The 20,525-nt window shown below is 34.2% G+C and overlaps 1 protein-coding gene across 1 annotated transcript in view; it reads right to left on the reverse strand.

The window, feature by feature from the left end:
* The window catches only part of LOC120345313 (methyl-CpG-binding domain protein 2-like), a 30,999-nt gene that overhangs the window by 3,304 nt on the left and 7,170 nt on the right, over positions 1–20,525 (reverse strand). Inside the window, exons 3-6 of the mRNA XM_039414710.2 lie at positions 19,376–19,519; positions 18,177–18,267; positions 15,415–15,592; positions 10,446–10,565 (exon numbers count right to left, since the gene is read on the reverse strand). Of these exons, the coding sequence (XP_039270644.2) occupies positions 10,466–10,565; positions 15,415–15,592; positions 18,177–18,267; positions 19,376–19,519 (513 nt within the window). The 3' untranslated portion in view covers positions 10,446–10,465. The remainder of the gene's footprint in view (positions 1–10,445; positions 10,566–15,414; positions 15,593–18,176; positions 18,268–19,375; positions 19,520–20,525) is intronic.

The following is a 20,525-nucleotide window of genomic DNA, read 5'->3' on the forward strand; positions in this document are numbered from 1 at the left end:
TTAAACTAAATACGGGATTTTTCCCAGCCTATAAACGTCAAATAAAGCGATATAGAGTTTCAAAGCGCGCAGATTCGAGCACTTTCAATTCAAGCGGCTTGGGCAGCGAGGACGAAGACGACGTGATTGACAATATGAAATTATGGCTATACGAGGCCATCAAAATAGAGAATTATACCTCAACATTTTGCTTGAATTTGAATTCAATCCAACACAACTCGACAATGAAGTAGTTTATCGATGGCAATCGTCTAATAATGCAAGTGTCTCACGACATATTGCTTTGTTTAGATTTGACGACTTCGACAGATTTGCAAGATATACGCCGTTAAAGAGAAAAATGATTTAATTAAATCCAAATCAACCATCAATATCATGTAATTGGTCGTTGCTACCATATGTGCATGTATGTAGAAGTGTGTGTCGCGCACTCGAACAATGAAATTTAACAGATTGTGCACAGTGACCGTGATTTGCGTCCTTCTGTGGTAATATTAAAAGAGAAGTACGATTATCTTTATAAATCAAGCTAGGTCCATGGATACGCAATTGCCAAATAAGTTCGCATTAGTCCGCTGACCATTACACATCCTATTGCATTGATAACAGACTTAAAAATAATTGACATTTTCGTCAACTAATTCCTAAATACCCATAAACAAAAGTTGTAGGAAACTTCGTGAATACTGCTAACTGTATTAAGAGAACATAATTTTTTTCACAAGGTACACACATACGTAGAAGTAAGACTAACCCATAGGAATGTCTAAATCGAATTGAATACTAGATAGAATATATTCAAACTTGTTCCAATTCGATTCATCAAATATTGGGTGAAGAATGATTTAGAATCGTTGTTTGATATATAAATCTTGAGTATTCAATATAAGACAGCCAGGCAAAAAAAGCTTGGTTTCACTTCTGACATAATCAAAATGATATTTATCTTAAACATTCTGCATTACCACATTCAATTGTGTAAACTACTTTGTTGAACCAGACAAATTTTCAAATTTTAGAATATATTTTGATGATCCATATTTGAAAATTTCAATTCAGTGTTAATTTAGAATTGCAAGTTATCGGCTCTAGTCATAATCACAACGAGAAGATAATTCAATTACATTTGTTTTTAAATCTGGGTATTTCGTAATTTAGTTATACAATTGGGACAGGGTGTCAAATTCATCCATTCAATAGTTTCGTATCTCCTATTTTGACTCCGATTTGTACTCTAGGTACGCTTTATTGGAATCGTAACAAACATTGTAATACCATGAAAACATATTTTGTAACAACTTGAAACACATCACAGTTCTGATGTCCATAACACAGGTCGCTCAAAATTTGCGTTGCACAAAACCAGCCATTTTTGTGTATATGTCTGGGAAAACAAGAAGAAACGAAAATCATGTACTTGTTGATACAGTTTCCCAATTATACTTAGAAAATAGGATAGAAATCCCGCGAGGCGCCCAATTGTTATTCATTCTTAGAGCGTATGGATAAAGAGCCTGAAACTCGAAAACGAAAATAAACAACACCCGATTTAAGAATTATATGGGTCGTATACACAATTGCTATTGGGCACGAATTAGAATAAACCCGGTTAACTTTTTTTTTGTGAAATTTTTGAAAAGGGCCTCTTTATTTCTAAGTTTATAACTCGAATATGAATATTGATTAATTTAGCAAACCAGAATTAAATTGTGATCGTTTGTGAAACATTTGTTGCAAATGGCAATACGTATTTTTATCTTGTATTCACCAAGTATTCAATGATTAATAGCAAGCAAGCTTACCAACTATTATAGTCGTACGATGCCTTGCAATAACAATCCAGAAAAACAAATCAAACAATCAAGCTAACACGTGTTACGTGGTCGCGATAATTGAATAGGCGAGTCCGGACGTCAAAACATGTTTTCGGGAAGCAACGAACAAAAATAAGGCCTGCTTTAAAAGTCAATTATTAACCCGTATTATAATTGAAACGCGGGAAAGCATTGCATGAGGCTCAGCGATAAATAACTGAAGTTGCACAATTGTTGAAAGGGAACGAAAAATCACAGTGCCCGATCATTTTCCTAAACGGAAGCAAACGCGCCACTGTGATATGAAAAATCACCATTGAGCATTGAAAAGCCTATTGTTCCAAAATGCAAGTATCGTGTTCACTTGGAAGTGTTTCCTTTTCACGACTTGTCAGAATTTAAAATTACACCCGACTTAAATAGGCTACAGCAGAAGTTGTCAATTTAAATTTCTTTTCACGATAAATCATGTAAATGATATATTGGGATTGGATGATGGAATACACTGCATTATCGCCACCTTGTAGCTAATAAGTAACATACAAATATTGATTCTATAATCTATAACATATACTCTTTGTAATACTGGGATCTTTTGTACAAAGCCCGCGGCAGGTTTCAAAATAAATTAGCAATTATTCAGCTGAGATGAGGTTGGGAATTATTCGAAAATTCGAATTTCCAGTGCAATTAGCATTCCTAACCCTAACTCGATATTCACTAATTTTCTTCTTTTGGGCGTTGGCGTTGTTTTATTTGACAGGGGATTTGTACAAAATATCCCGATATTGTTAGAGCCAAAACCATCACCAGTAGTCTCATAAAAATTATTTATGGCATGTCAAAATTAGATGACACGTTTTCAATACCTGATACACCAAATAGAGTTAGGAGAATAATGATATTGAATGCTCACAGTATTTCATTTTTGTACTCTAGTTTTGACGTATTTTATGAATGCACTAGCGTAATTGAGTTAAATATTAACACATTATTGATCAACTGCGTTTCAGTAATTAAAATAAACTACTCGCGACTACACTTTTGAAAAAAAAACTGAGTGGATTTTATGTTCGCATTTTCCTGAAATGAGGTATATGAATGCATTTTCAAAGAAGACACTGTTTGTGAGATCTGTGTAGTTTGAGAAAAGTGCTCGGATTATGTTTTACTCCGAGTCATTCAAGGTACCGACGTCACCAGACTTGAAACACATGGCGATACCAGAATTTCGAGAATGGAATGTTTGCAAGCATTTTTCTGCCTCAATTGACATGGTTCCCGAGTTTGAAAAAATTAAAGATTTGGAAGATATGAGAATCGAAGTCAGCCGTTAAATATTCCTATATTCTAGTCATAGTGTTTCCCAACCTATAGGTCGCGACCCAAAGCTGGGTTGCCTGAAAATCCTCTCTGGTCGCTTTGTTTTAAACAAAAAATTAAAAGTTGTTCAGTAGTAATTGTATGTGATAAATACAAAAGCGTAAAAACTTGGCAACGTCTATTTTGTTTATGTAAAGCCACGCGACTACGTGCCGTTTGGTATTCGAGCACATCCTTGGGTTGCGAGATGTTTTTTATTTTTTTAAAAATTTGGGTAACTTGAAAAAAAGATTAGGAACCACTACTATATCCCAGTGCATAGCCTTATTTCAACAGATGATACTGATACTGAAATACTAACACTAACAATATTTCAGAAGAGTCACCAATGATTTCGAATATTAATTACTATAAAAATATCAATAGTGCTAAGGGTATTTATGCAACAGGATGTGGCAGCACAATCCATAATATAGAGTAGACGAAATTTGCATGAAGTTATTATTGAGCATAGTAACAAGTGACTTATATAAAAACGGAAATAATAACACCGACACCAATCAGGAAGCTGACATAGGATATTTCCCGTCTCGAACGTGATATAAATGTATTAAATCTCGTGAATAAATCGTGAAAAATAACAAGAACCCTAACCAAGGAATGGATATATAAATACAAAGTGGAAATTCTGCACAGGCACAAGCGTAAATTGCAACTGAAAATTTATTTGTTGCAGACCCATTAAAAAAGTAGGTAAACGATTTCATTCTCGCACATTTACTTGATATAATAAATAAAGGACGACAAATTCGCCACGAGCATGCCATGCTTTATGCACTCTATACGTATACGGAATTGTCGTTTGGAGTCAGGTCAATACACATTGTTATGCACTAATTAATGGGAACTCCCGTTGTGTGCGTACTAGGTTAGGGTTAAGCCAAAATTTTATTCAGAATTTCCTTATTTTAGTTCTATTGCTAGTTCGGGGACTGTCTGTGTTAGCCAAGTGAATATAACCTTGCTCATAGGTTTCAGTCCCTTTACACAACTTGATGTAAAGTAGGCGAACAAAATTAGTTACCCCCATATTGGTACACACACTTCTGGTGCCCCTATTATTAATGTATATGCCATTTTAATAATACCAATTTCAAATTGCTTCATTAAGATCCTAAAAAATACGGGGCACCGTCACATAGCGCCCAACAAATTTGTAATTATTATATAAAGATTTAACATTATTATATTCAATTATATAAAATATTTTATCGAGATGAATATATGCAAATTGCTATGTGGCAATATAGGTTTTAATTGACTGGCAAATAGTGTGAATCGCAGAATCAATAAAATTGTCAATAAACAACGATGTCATCCCAGATTTTTCCTTTTCGGAACTGTATTCATATAGGTTTGTAAAGGCATTGGGCAATTTCAATCCGAAACCGGTATTTCCTTAAATATTCATAACGAGATGTTCACATTTAACGAAAGACCCAAAACGAGGCTTCAACAGTGATCTTATTACATTTCCGAAGTCGTTAGGATTCGTAGTAATCGCATGATGGAGTACTCCGGCGAACAAAAGTGCGATATGATACGTTTTAGAATAGGAAACAAAACAACCGGTATGATCAAGTATACCACACTGTTCAATTCTAGTAGGTGAGAACAGTCGAAAAAAACATACCAATCAATGGGTTTATTGTAACAACGATACCCAGAATAAAAATTCTCAAAAAGTGAGAAATTTGTAACTTCTCTGATATCTAATAAATTTTCATGAAACATAAGCAAATTTCATTCACAGGAAATTAAATTTCAAACCAGTTTCATATTTTTAAACTAAAAACACACAGGGTAGGGGATACAAAATGTATTTTGTTTGATATATGGGTTGTATGTGATTATAAAGAATTGGTCCTGCTATTCGAACTAGCAGAGTCATTAACCAATTGGTCCTGCTTTTTCAAACTAGCAGAGTCATATTGACTCGTAATTTTGCTTATATCGGCATTCAAAAAAATTCAGCTTTCCCGTTAGGAAAACGTTTTGCTGACTAAATGATATACCAAAATCTCCATAAATCAGCAAACGTCAAATTATTTCTCAACCGCGCCATCTACCGGAGAAAAGTTGGTAAATGATTAAGCGCACTCAGTCGCTCGTTGACAAGTTTCTGACAAGTTCTCTTTTCATTTTACAGGTATTACGAAAGACCACGTTTAATCAAATTTGCAGCATATAGAGCTCACGGGACTGGCAGTCTGCCGAAACGGTTAAAAGTTCCAATGCGCTTACTTGAAAATCCACGTTGCCGAATTTACTGAGAACAATAGTTATTACACAAGAATTACTTGCTGGCGAGAAAAATATTCCGGCATCGGCATCGCCATTTTCTCGATTGTGATAAAGGCTGACATCAGCGAATTGTTTTACCCACCGATGTTTTACCATGCAATGTTCATACCTTTTGCACACATCATATTTTTGATTTTATTTTGCTTTCTTGTGGTCTTGCGTTATAGTGAATAGTGGGCACCTTTATTCTCTTATTATGCTTTCGCAAATTTGAAAAATGACTTATTATTATTACTGGGGAAGCAGAGCTTTAAAGGAAGGACATTTAATGTAGAAATGTACACTTCAGATGTCGAAAAATAGCCACATTTGATCACATTGTGAAAGAAAACAACAGCCTACTCCCTAAGTAGAGAAAGGTGTGAATTTCTTGCTCGCAAAATCACTAAATTTACAAGGTTGCGAATGTAACTTGAGCAAATAATGTATCGGATGGAATCAAATGGATCATACCAACTATAAAGATAAACGAAATGTTATGTACCTTTTGCAAAATACAATGAACTCTGACGGAGATGCAGACAGATCGAACAAAAGATTGATTGAATTGAACACAATCAATTGATTGCGAAAACATTGACTATATTTACCACCTAAACTTGTTATAAGGGTCAAGTAATCCATAACAGGGCTACCCAACTATTTTCACCAAAGGTCCGTGCAAAATATTCAAAAATTACTGTGTTCCGGTCATTCCGAGAAATATATTTCAACTATGCAAACAAAATTTCGAATGTATCGTTCAACAAAATACAAGGCAAATGCTTAATATCGCGCTTCGGTATGACAAGGCTTAATTGTGTAGGTGAGAGCAAACTTTTCTAAAAAGATGTGAAATATTCGTCCTCATAGCACCTGGTCTAAATTTATTACTCAAATAGTCCGGATTCGGTCCCTGATCAATGGTAATATATACAGGCCATAAAACAGATGGTACTAAATCCTAAATGATAACATTTCTGCTCATTTCAATTCAATCTATGCAGACGGTTTTTTAGAATAATGTCGATTTTGAACAATAAATTGAGAATCAAGAAACTCTAAACTGAATAATATATTCAAACAGTTACATTCACTTCCGTAAACTTATTTAGATTTCGAGAAGAATAGAGATTATTTTATTTAAAATTGTATTTGGCTGTCCCAGAAATGTGCCAGTTCAGCAATAGTCTGAAGACATTTATCATAAATTTTAAGATTATAGGACTACTAATATGGGACTTGGGTATTCAATTTATTTTTTTTCAGACTACCGGTACATTCGGCATAGTTGATTATGTTTTGGCCATTGGTATAATAAATGAAAATAATACCCATTCTGAATTTATATTTCAAATATACGTTTCCCAGTGTATGCATATTGCGTATAATGGAAGACATACTTGGCATTACACATTGACTGGCCAATCTGCCGAAAACCGCTTAGGATGCGCTGAACCATGCTTTTGCCAAAGCATATCCCAATGTTCGAAAATTACTGCAAATGATTTTCACACTTCCGGTCCAAACTGCATCTACCGAAAGATTGTTTTACAGCTACGTGGTTAGAAAACATATTTGCGGAACACCACCATGGAAACTCGGCTGAATCGCTTAGCCCTGCATCTGATAAATAGGGAAATTGGATTTCCAACAGAAAAGGTTATTCTCGCGTTCATGCGGAGGAAAGCACGACGTTTAAAGGTCATATTGTAAATATACCCAATAGGCAATATATAGAATTGATTTTGTTTTACAGTGCTTTATTCGTTTTCTGCAACTCTTTTACACACTGTACAGGGATGCGACGAATCCAAAAAGGTTCGGCTCGGCCGAATCCCGAGTCCAATACTTTTACATAGCTCAGAAATAAATACCTAAAGTGTACCTACCTGTTGGTCGCGTATATTGGCCGTAAATTAAACATTCTGTAAGATAAGATAGACTATGTAATTCAAAACGTTGCACATAAACACTATTGCTTTCGGGACAGTCATTCGCTGAGCGGCTGGTTTAAATTAGTTTTCAAACACGTCCTACTATTCCCGTCGAAAGAATACTGTTACGTAACAATGCGCTCTGATCGACCACCGCGTCGACTGCTGCAAGCCTGGTTCTATGGCGATAAATTTGATAAATATGGGTCGTAATCGTAACCCCCACGTTTGTAAGACAAATTTTATGCAAAATTTCTACTTTTCACTTACCGGTATATGTTATCTTTTTTAGTCGGCGCTGATACAGACGCCCATCTCCGTGATAATTGAGATATTAATAAAGAATTGCCAACTGTGGCAGCATCGAATAAATGTATCTTAAAAATTTATCATAACAAAATAGCTATTTCTCGTTTAAAAACCATCAATATCGATTGTCGAATCCGCGGAATAGAAGAATGTGTAATTGTTGATTGTAATTCAATAAGGGCGAAACGTGTTATATGCTAATTTGGGGCTGTCTGTTCAAACTGACACAATCATTTTCCTAATACAAATAACGGCGCGTTGAAAAGCAAAATCGAATTTATTAACATTAATTTAGAAGTGAGAGTTACGATTAAGAATTCACCAACGACTCTCGCTAACAGACAGAGACGATAAATGTGAGATTTATTATGGTGTTCTTTGTTTTCTTTCTGCGCCTATCGTTATCTTTACAATTCCCAATTTCGGTTCCATTACATTTGAACCCACGTACATTTGAACCCATGACAATTGCACCTGTATGCTATTGCACCTATGGAATTTTTTTTGTTTTTCGGATAGTTGAACCCATACTAACCCTAACCCATGGGTTTTAGCACCCGCATATAGATTAAACCCGTGGATATACACATGGGTTCAAATGTACGGTCACCCCCAATTTTGCATAAAGCGCGCCAACACCTTCTTCACATATAGAAATCTCGAACCAGATTAAGTAAGACTGGTAAATAATGTATTATACGGAAATATTATTTCAACTACGTAGAAATGTCATTATTGTCGATTTATTTAATTAATATGTTTATATGAATTCACTAATTAATAGCTGTCTTTAATATCTTCGCCGATTTGTAATCACACTTCTGCCTGAAATATAAAAACGAAACTTCGGTGTCCGGCGTTGCGTGAGAACTAATACTAGTGAAAAAGGTGCTTTAAAATATAGTTCACCAACAATATTTAGGATGTCGGTCGCCGAACGATCGCGGTGACAAAAAAAAAATTTAAGAAGTAATGACGCCGCGTTGTTATCGAATCTCCAGTCTTCTAGTAATTTTCTACTATCTGTAAATAAAAAAAAATATTCGAATTATTCGATAAAGAAAAATTTTGCTCGTCATTTATCGCGGCGTATGTAAATACTTATTGAATGACAATAAAAAATCGGCCCGATTAACATTAAATTACCACGAGTAATAGTTTAACATTTCATGTACATTTATTCGATGCGACTAGCGAGATCGTTTTTATACGGTTCCATTACATTTGAACCCACGTACATTTGAACCCATGACAATTGCACCTGTATGCTATTGCACCTATGGATTTTTTTTGTTTCACGAATAGTTAAACCCATACTAACCCTAACCCATGGGTTTTAGCACCCGCATATAGATTGAACCCGTGGATATACGCATGGGTTCAAATGTACGTGGGTTCAAATGTACGGTCACCTTTTTATACATATATACGATTGTAACGCCACCAGCATATGCGAGTTATACTTTTCTCTCAAAATTAATTTTCACTATTTTTATCGTTTCATTCCTAACATCTGTTTCTCTCCGGAAATAGCGAGCTCATATGTGGAACAATAAATAGCGAACAGCGTGACATGGTTACCGCTGATTACGGATTAATTACTGTTCGGGGATTAGCAAGTATATGCTTGAAATAGGACGTGGTAAACATTCACCAAACTACGTCTGGCAATGGTAGGCAAGCTACATGCAACTCAGGAATTTATTCAGCAGTCTTTCGCTGACATTTTTTTGTTCCTACGGCGTCGTGAATTTGCAGTTTTGGCGCCTTGTTTTAATTTCACCGTAGAGAAAATGGGCTGGACTGTCTCGGGGCAAAACAGAACAAAAAAGTTGAATTTGCGCATCAGTCTGCGCTTGACTATCGCGTGACGTTTGATATCCCGGACTCGGGTAAAAGTAAAATCATCAAAGGCTCGGGCCGAATCCGAGTATCAAATTACGAGTGCTTCGGCCACGAATCCGAGCACGAGTCCGAATCTTGTCGCACCACTAAGTACTACCACTGTCTACCCGTGTTATGTAATGCAAATAAACCAAACTTCAGTTTCATAGCAGCTCGGAGACAAAGCCGTAAAGTTTTCTGCACTTATTTGGCGCTTGGCAAGTCGCGCCTATTAGTCGTCAACTACAAGAGCTCAAAGCTATCTAAATATGATGAATGTAAACATAATAACATATAGTGTAAAAAGGTTGGGAAGTTGATAGGAACAAAAACTGTTATATTATATGTAAAATATGCACAGGCAACATTCTGTATAAATTTGCTGTTTGAATGCCAATCATATTTGATATCTGGGATGTCCAAAACGGATCGTTTAAAAATTAGGGATTTGGGCTGTCAGTGGGAAATTTGGACTGGTAGGAAACAACACAGAGAAAACAATGACCTTTTGTGTTGTTTTCGTTATGACTATCATGAAGATAAAGTGATTTATGTAATTTTCCACATGAATGATTAGAATGTATTTGATATTTCATGTTCAAAAATATTTTTTTTCAGAATGTATCCCAAATAGTAAAATATGGTTTTGGCCATGTATTGATATTCTTTTTTTGATTTGTTTTATCACATTCTGGTTCTGTACTGCCAATAAGAGCACCCCCTGAATGTGACAGCAACATTTCATGCAAGAAAGTATTAGTGATTTGTACAAGTAAATTATGTTTCTTTGTAAAATATTCTTTGTCATAGAAAACCCATATCAGAAGCATCTTACCAATATTGCCTAATATTTTGTCATCCTTGTAATACAAGTTCCTGTCTCTGCAAAACATCTTGGTGTCGTAAAGCGGCTTCTAACCTTTCTCTTGCAAGTTGAACACGTCTTTCTTGTTTCCTATAACAAAAGAAGCAGGATATTAGTGAACTTACAAGTTACGAAAGCCACACTAAGTAATTTATGGTCAATGAAAAAATACATAGTAAAATAAGAAATGTGAGCTCTCGTGTAAGTATGAAATTAATTGCATTCATTTTCACTTTTTTGCACAAGATCAATACAATATCTCCAGCCAAAAAATTGCACTCAACATTATTTTGAACGATGGTATTATTAATAAAATAATATAAATAACACAAAATGAATTTAGGTGACCTATACCAAAGCATAAATATATATGTTATTCTAGATACTACAGAATGCAAAAAATATAAATTTATCAAATTTGCAATAATGAAAATGTGTCCCCTGGAATTCAGCATGTTTGACCATCAAGTTATAATAACAAAATGATTCAGTTATTCCTTTATATCTGTATGCTGTATTTCCCATATTAACTTAAATGTTACTTTCCACATGAAATATATGCTTATTAATAATCACTGTAAATTTGATCTTGAAATTAGCAATTCATGTAATTCTTTGTTTTGTACATGACAAGATGTCTGACCACATTATAAATAAATATAGATATACGAGAAAAACAAACTAAGGTCACAGACGCTTAATATTCCAATATACAAACAAATCATGATAGAAATGCCAGAGGCAACCTCTCCCCACACCAAATATAAATAAACATGGAAGTTAGTGATGTAATTAGCTTTAACATAGGAAGTATGGATGTTATTGATGTAAACTATTGTCACAAAAGAAAAATAACGAGTAAAAGTTGGAAGTGATTCAAGAGTCTTTCTGCACACTAACACAAATATATTTCTGTAACGTTTCGTCTGACCAAAGTCAGACTTGTAGAGTTCAACTATAGTTCCATACTATAGTTGAACTATGTATGTCTGAAGAAGTCTGACTTTGATCAGACGAAACGTTACAGAAATATATTTGTGTTAGTGTGCAGCAAGACTCTTGAATCACTTAGGATAGTTATCTTTACTCTTGCTACAGCATCCTTGCAATATATGCATACGGATCCACCGGCACAAAAGCATAGAAGAAGGATAAGTAGTTAGTCTCGCAGAAACCAAATCATTAGTAAAAGTTGAAAGACAGATAAAGTTGTTAAGACAAAGCTGTGTTAGAGGAAATATGATTTATATTGTACCATGCTTATGTGTTGTTTCTCTGTCATTATTCTTTGTTAACTAACATCCCTAACAGTAAGTACATCATCTATATTTATGTTGCATTAGAGCAGGGGTCACCAAACTACGGCGGATCCGGCCCGCGGCGTCATTTTATCCGGCCCGCAATAACACGCAAAAATGGCATAATTTTGTTCCAAGGGAGATTTTCCCCAAGCATCGTCTTTCTTGTTTATTTCGTAACATTCGCCAATCTGCAAGATGCAAAAAGTGACCTAATAATAATAGGCCTTTTCGCATCCGCTCAGACACTTTTGTCACCCTGACAGATTTCAGTTGTGGTTGTAAACAATACTTCGTTTTTGCGACTTTGAATGCTATTCGTTAGTTTTTGGTTGTGTTTCGGAAATTTAAGTATGAATCAAATAAGTCAATCATGATTTGCCTCCTCAGGAGTTGTAATTTTAGTACCGCCCGACAGGCCAATTTTTCCCATAAGGATATTATTACTTTTTTGATAAGAACTTTAATAAATATGAAAAAAGAACACATATCAATCACTAATCTTTCGATGTTCGTCACATCTATGAAATATTGAGACTATTTCAGAATTTTATTATGGCAACGGTCATTGACACCGCCGAAAGATCGTCGCAAATAAACGCTGGAGTCTTGCATGATAGTTTGACAGTGGTTCATTGTGGGTAATAATTAACGATGTTCTGATTGTAAAAATTTCATAAAAATTGGTAAGTTCATATAAATTTAATTGGTGTCTATAAACAATATCATTAATTTGCACTACGTATAACCGGAGCATAATTTTTGAATGTTGGGAAATTTATGCACTAATGAAAAAAATCAAATACCAGATAATAGTCATTTATTTTATCTAAATTATGTCAAAATTTCATGGAATTCCAAGCTACAGCAGGCAGTCCGCAGTCGTGATGCGTACATTATTTGGCGCGAAAAAGCGGATTTTGTAACATTCCTAATTCATGACAGCAACGTTTTAATAACAGTTAATCCTAGGATAGTTGTCTAGATATAGAAATCTTGTATATTTGTTTTCCTAGGATGTTCTCGACATATATTCTGCGATATAGATAGAATTTAATATTCTTCAGAAATGTAGAATATATATTGTTGAATAAATCGAATGGATTTCCCAACTTTTGTGAATTTATTGTATTCCGGCCCGTTTCAACACAGTTTGAGTCATACCCGGCCCGCGGTCAAAAAAGTTTGGTGACCCCTGCATCAGAGTAAAACAGTTAGGTAAATAAAGCTACTAACCTGACACATAATGTTTTCAATAAGCATTGACATCAATTTGAATTATTGTTTGCCGAAAGCTTTTTAAAAATGCTATCTGTACTGCTAAATAATTGATTCAAATAGTAGTTAAAAAATTAAATAATAGTAAGCTGCAGTTTATCATTACCAACCGATTTCTTGGTTCTATGATTGCCTATTAATTGTGAACATCTTGTTTTAGATGGGCTATCATTTATATTTAGTAGAAAATAGAGATATATATTCAATTAATTTTTTTTTACCCCTATCTCTTTAGTTTTTTTCACGATTATGAATGTTTGGTGGTAAATATGAACTTCGACCCCACGTACGGTAGTTAGATTGTCACAGTTTTATTTTTGTAAAATTCGCGATTGTGCAATATATTTTATGGTAGCATGATAGTGCAAGAGGGAGTGAATATGTAATTGATTTTGTCATTTTCTATCTAATTTGATTTGATTAAAAAAAGTTTGTCTTTGACAATGACACGTGAATGATTGTATAGTTTTGTTATATATTGGTTAGAAAAAGACAAACTTGCAGTGTCCTAGTTGTTAAGTCATTAGACTTAACTATACAGGTTAAAATCTCGGGCTTGAACCCCATGCCCACCACCAGGGTGCGATAAATTGGGTTACCAAGGTCAAATCAGTCCTTTTGAAATGCAATAGGTCCTCACATAAAATTGCTTGTCTGTGCAAGGACTTCTTCAGAGCAAAAGGCATATAAATACACTGTATATAAAAACATGATACTGTAGTCTTTCCAAAGCGTATATATAATACAAGCGGGGCAACGCTCAGACAATGGACACCATCTTGTGCCAATTGTTCTCGGCCATATAACATGGCGCCTTATGAAAAGTTTGTGCACCATTATTGAAACGTACCTATCATTTTCACTAATATTTTACGTAGAAAGATTTTGAAAGTCGCGTTTTGAATCTCATCCGAACATGATGATATCCTTTTATGTTTGCTAAATTGCATTTATAGTACATTAAATTGTATTTGAAGATAAGTAAACTGTTTCAAGTTGCTAAGTTGGCCAGTCTCATCGTCATAATTGACCATTTGACAATGACGTTCCTTATGATGTCACAGATGGAAAGTTGTATTTATTCGTCGAAATCACCGGCCGTTCGCTTCAATGGCCGTTTCTGTTTTCGGGTTTTAAATAAATTAAGTCATTTTTAGTTTAAGTATTATTGTTTTCTTATCAAAACTTTGTTCAAAAATGTTGTACATAAAAATTTATGATTTTTTGCAATAAATACGGTAAATTGCAATAATAGTGAAATGCAAAAACTAATATGTGAATGGGATTTTTTACTTTAAGAAAACTTCAATCGGCTGTTTAATAACATCACAATATATGTCACAAACTACACCTATCTAAAAATATGCTCCAAGTATACAACTGTTTGCGGCCCTTTTCACAATTCCGAAAATGCAATGCATCCCTGGAACACCCACGAGTTTGACACCCCTGGTTTATATGATTGATTAATATTAGGTTTGTATTTAATCAATGCTGTTTAAACTTACTGTTGCTGGCAGTGTAGTTTTTTTGTCTGTGAAGCGATTGGTGTAAAATAACGATTGGTAATAATTACTAATTGCTAAATATAAAATTTATTACTCTAATATTATAATAGAAACAATATGAGATAGTTTTCAGTTGAACGATTTTTGCCCCACTCAGTTGAAATATAATATAAATTATGTTGAGTATAGTATAGTAATATTTTTGCTGTTTTTAGATGTCACTGCAATAAATTTGTCAAATTCACTATTTAATATTTTACAAATAATTCTAAAATATTTCAATTGTACTATTAAATAATTTTTTTTTGCATGTTAGAGCAGGGTTTCCCCAACTGTGGTCACTTCTGTGATGACTGCACAGGGGTCTGCAACGATATAAAAATAGTTTGGTCGATGTTTAATAATTGATTTGTGATAAACAAGCCATTGAATCTTTTTGGTTGAGCGTTGCGAACGATATCCGTTGCTGTCAGAATTAAAAATTTTATTGCCTTTCGCAACAACCTACATGTGTAAGGCTTTTGAACACAGGCCGAGACTTGCCTTGAGCTAGACGGGGAAAGCCAATAAAATTGAAGGAATTGGTAATTAGCTATACCCATAGAAGCATTTTTCCAAGTATGGTAGCTAGATAGTCACATTAGGCGCCTTTGCCCGTGGCTCTTATCTGAATCTTGAACACATAGACTTGCATAACTTACTAATAAGTTTACCCTGGTTTTGGCTATTGAAGAAATTGAAATATCAGTAGCTAAAGTACTGACATAATATTGCGAAATGGACTAATACAGAACATGTTATGCAGCAAATATCTTACATCAGATTGTTATGGCAACTACTACTAGAAATACCCACCTAACATCATCTTCAGTAACAACAAATGCTTTACAGAGTGGTTGTTGAGTGTTCAACCAGACACAAGCATCCTTCATAACAACGCTAGATGTCTGTCCTGTTATTGGTGGTCCTCCATGATGTAATTGGGTGGCGATTCTTCGTAATAATGCATCCGAACTTGTGTCTGGGCCTACAGCTAAAACACAAATTAAACATGAAGTAAGAATGGAATTGGAATAAATCTTATTAAAAACCTTTATATAGGAAAAAAAACAAAGTTTCAATAAAATATTAAAAAAAAGCATTCTAACACATTTTGGTAAAAAAATTTGAATAATAGGTGTAAGATAACTTGTTTATTTTCTGTTAGTGACAAATCAATCATTACACTGCATAACAAAAAATAATTTTTTTCTCTCAGCTTTTCACCTAGATTTCCTGTTAGCCCTTGATATGTACTTCCAGAGAATCACAGTAATTTTTGCCTTGTGAAAATGGGGAGAATTTCCCCATAAAACTGTTATTATAACATGTGTTTTTGGTATTCCTAGCAGTGGCGCAACCAGGCCGTTTTCAACGAGGGGGTAGGGGGTCCGGCCCAGGGGCGCAGCCAGCGGGAGGGGGGGGGGGGTACATGGAAAAATTTTTGATGTGAATTTCATTTACAAAAAAGCAACGACGTAGTTTTACGATCGCGCACTTTTATTAATACAAATCACAGCGCATTGAAGAGCAAAATAGAATTTATTAACATTAATTTACAATGAGTTACGTGTGAGAATTTACCGACGGCTATCGCTAACTGGTAGAAACGATAAATGTAAAAACAAAATTGCCTTGCCTCTTTGCGTCATCTTTTTCAATTCCTAATTTTGCATTAAGCACGTCAACACCGTTTTTGTGAATTTAGAAACGTCAAACCAGATAAGTAAGATAGGTAAATAATGTATTTTATGGAAATTTCTTGAGATATTGGGAAGAAATATATATTATTTTGACCACGTAGAAATGCAATTATTGCCGATTTATTCATGTGTTTAGTATCAGTGTTTTAACCCAAAGCCGAGTTACGTAAATACTCAACATCGATTATTCAAGAGATTACCGATTTGCAGAGCTTTTAATTATTATTTAATACGAAAATAACACCGACACGATCTAAAATTAAAGGCATAAAAATGTCACTATCCGCTTCACAAATATCGCATCCCGGGGTCAGTAATGATAATATTGTTCGCTTAAAACTGGGACCGTAATTTACAAACTGGGATACAAATCCTACACAGAAGATAATAAGGAGAATAAAATTAATTTGTGTTGTGAATGCACTCCTTAATAGTTGTCTCTAACATATTCGCCGATGTGAACTAACTATACGGTCCGAAAATAAAAACCAAACTACGATATCCGCCGTTGCGTGAGGATTAATATTTGAATAAAAAAGTGCTTTAATATAATTTAACAACATTAATGTCGGCCGCCGAAGAGATCGCGGTGACAAAAAATTTACTGCAGCCTTCGATTATGACAAAATTATGAAATAAAAAACGCCGCATTGTTATGGAGTTTTCAGTCTTCTAGTAAAATCCGAAATAACAAATATTTATTCTCCATCCAAATTAATGTTTAAAATGACAATACTCATTATTCGGTGTTCGTTGAAAATATTCGAATAACTCTAGTAAAAAAAATACGATTTGACCCGCCACTAATCACCGCGCATGTAAATAATCATTGAATGGCAATAAAAAATCAACCTATTTAACAATAAATTCCAAGTAATAGTTTCACATTTCATGTATTTGATCGGCGCTACATGCGAGCGTGTTTTTTTGTACTATAAACCATCATGACTCTACTCACACTTGCTCTAAAATTAAAATTTTCGCGATATTTATTGTTTTATTTTTAAATGCGGGTACCGCTGACTACGGATTAATGGTCGATGTTTGAAATAGGACTTGCAAAATATTCACTAAAAACACCGTCAGGCAAAGAGGGGCGGGCTACACGTACCTGTGGAATTTCGCTGTGAACGACCACGCATTTTAGTTTATTAAACGCATTATTACGCCGTTGTGAAATTTCGAATATTAAATTTGAATTGGACATTCCTGCATTAAATTAATCTAAAATAAACCAATATCATCACACACGTTTTTTCGGTTTTTCGGTTTTCGACCTTTAATATGTAGAAAATCTTACTTTAGTCAAAGCAATATTATTTCGAAAATAATTTTCGTATCCAGATTTTCAGAGTTTCTACTGCAGTATTATAACATGAAGACGTTAAATTGGGTCAAGTTGATGAAGCACGAGAGTATTCGTCGAGAGGGAGATTGCGTGATCCTATTGTCGTTTTCAATTCGACAGCGACAGCATCGACAGCGTGCGTGCGATTTCTACTTTTTTGAGGTAACATATGTCATTTTGGAATGCAAACAAATATAGCGTCATTATTAGGCAACTAACAGCAATAAGGTATGATTGGAGTCGGGCGGTGTTAAATTACGTTGAGGTGATAAAGCACTGGGAAAAAGTAGTTTTCACCGGAGTGTTATAATCGTAGAACGACGTTGTTTGAGCGTAAAACAATATCTAAAAAAACGAATTTCATAAGGAGGACAGGCCCCCGGTAACCCCCCTCAAAAATCTTGAAATTATTGAAAAAAAAATTCTTATTATCTATTTTTCATAAATTTTTTTGGGATGTAACCGATTAGAAAATAATATTTGGAAGGCAGAAACGAAAATTTTGTTACAATGTGTTATTTTATTACCTTGTAAAGCTTTAGGCAGATCAAGGGCAGTGATGATATTATTTGACACATCAATGGCATTCAAACCAGACAATCGCTTTTCTTTGAAGAGCTGTTAAAAATTAAATTTTCTGTAAACATACTTAAAATATCTTTAAAGCCCATAGGTTATAGTTTTCACCACAAAACCATCATCTATTCAACTTTCTGCAATTTTCACAAGAGTTGATACATTGTGACAAGGATTATGTCTATTTACATAACCTTGGGCCTTAATATTAAAGTACTGGATTTTGTAAAATGAATATCAAATTGATACTAAAAGGTTTATTGCCTGTTTGTGTAACCTTGGGATTTCATAATTCTGTATTGAATTGAATTGGTTCATATCAACTTATTTCAGTGTATGTGAACGTGTTTTGTATTAGTAATAATAATTTTAAATGAAGGTGACCAGTAATTGAAAGGAACATTAGTAGATCAGCATAATAATGGGCGCTCCAGAAGTGTATATATCAATATGGAGGTAGCTAATTTTGTCTGCCTACTTTACATCAAGTTGTATGAAGGGACTGAAACCTATGGGCAGGGGGTATATTCACTTGGCTAACACAGAAAGTCCCCTGACTTGTAATAGAACTAAAATATTTTCATTTCAACCAGAAAGCTTAAGAAAAATCAGAATAAAATTATGGCCTAACCCTAACCTGGTACATATACTACGGGAGTACCTAATATTGAATGAAAAATGAATCAGATGCTTTTTAATGATGAGGTGTAATGGGCGTTTCCAAATAGCGTTTGAGAATAGTGTTGATGTTTGAATGGTCAGAAAAATTAATCCAAAAGACGAAATTCTAAAGATATTCAGAAGCATCAAAAAATTTATTTAGAAATTGATGACCTGTCAATATCAATATCACATGTTATAAGTCTAAACTTAAAAACTCTGAATTACTACATTAAACATAAAAACATATTTTAATATATGAACAGTTCTCCAAAGGTATCTGATAAAAAGAAAAATTTCAAGATCTGAAATCTTGAAAATTTTGTTTACTCTCCTTTTGTCTAATAAAATCAATAGTATGAGACTGTTACAGGGACATAAAAGACAAACTACTATGATCAGCGAAAAGAATCGCAATTCGTAATAGTCAAACTTATGGCAACTTTGAAATACCCAGTAGTATAACAAATATGCATCTAAGTTCAATAACCTGTTGTGGACTCTTGTTCTGATTTCTTGTTGCATCTTGTTTGACTTTGCTGCTCTTATGGTTGGTTCGCTTTGTCACGGGTTGTTTAAATATTGAAGCAGTCTGTCTTACTGGGAGTGACGTGTCTAGGTCACTTCGACCATTCTGAAAGAAAGCAAATAGTAGTTTCATTGTTTGCTAATTGCAGTGTAACAGTTTAGTTGCAAGCAGGGGATAATATACCAGAACAACGATAGAATACAATGTAGGTGATACCAATCTCTGGTAACAATCAGGTTTAGTATTCAGTATGCATCACAGAATCAAGGGATGTGAAGTTTTAAATTTATTATTATGACATCATAAAACACCTTATTGGGGTGTTTATTTTTCAATAAGTTTGATTTAGAGACAGCTTGTTTTATATATAGGTATCAAAGAATCAGTTCGTTGTACCTTTTTACCAATACCTACTGCAAACAAGAGATAAATGAAATATAAAGAACATAAAAATATTGAACCCCACCAAAAACCTTCTATGGTACAACTGTGACTACAGGGAGTCCTCGACTTACGACGTTGTTCCGTTCTTGAAACGCGGCCTAACCCGAAGTCGGAACATTATACATAAATTACTCTATACATATCGTACTTTATTGTAAAGTATGGTACTGTAATAAAATGTACAAATAATGCAAAAAAGTACTTTATTAGAAAAACAGAAAACAATTCCATATCACATGAATAAAAGCAAATACAGTACAGTATTAATAAGATGGTGGGGAAATCGGGGTAGTAGAGGCAGCTGAGGTAGATGGTAGAGGCTCTGTAGTAATTAGTATTACCGGTATATTTTATATTTTTATGGAGTGTGTTCGTAATCTATATTATAAATATTACTACAAATTTTTTTTTACAAATATTAAGCTAACCAAGTGTTCAATATGCAATACACAGTGATGATTCATAAATGTATTCCTTTATAATGATATTACTGACATATTTGCTTATGATGCATCACTACATACTGTTGGTTACTTATGGTTTCCCCAGTAATTTTGTCAATCACTCAACCCTGAAGCGATTTTCCAAGAAAGTCTTTGAATATTGAATAGCACATAAACAATAGCGTTGAAAGACTCTAAAAGTGTATAAGGATGTCATGAGAACC

This window comes from Styela clava, chromosome 8 (assembly GCF_964204865.1).
Source record: "Styela clava chromosome 8, kaStyClav1.hap1.2, whole genome shotgun sequence".
In the NCBI taxonomy this organism is placed as follows: Eukaryota; Metazoa; Chordata; class Ascidiacea; order Stolidobranchia; family Styelidae; genus Styela; species Styela clava.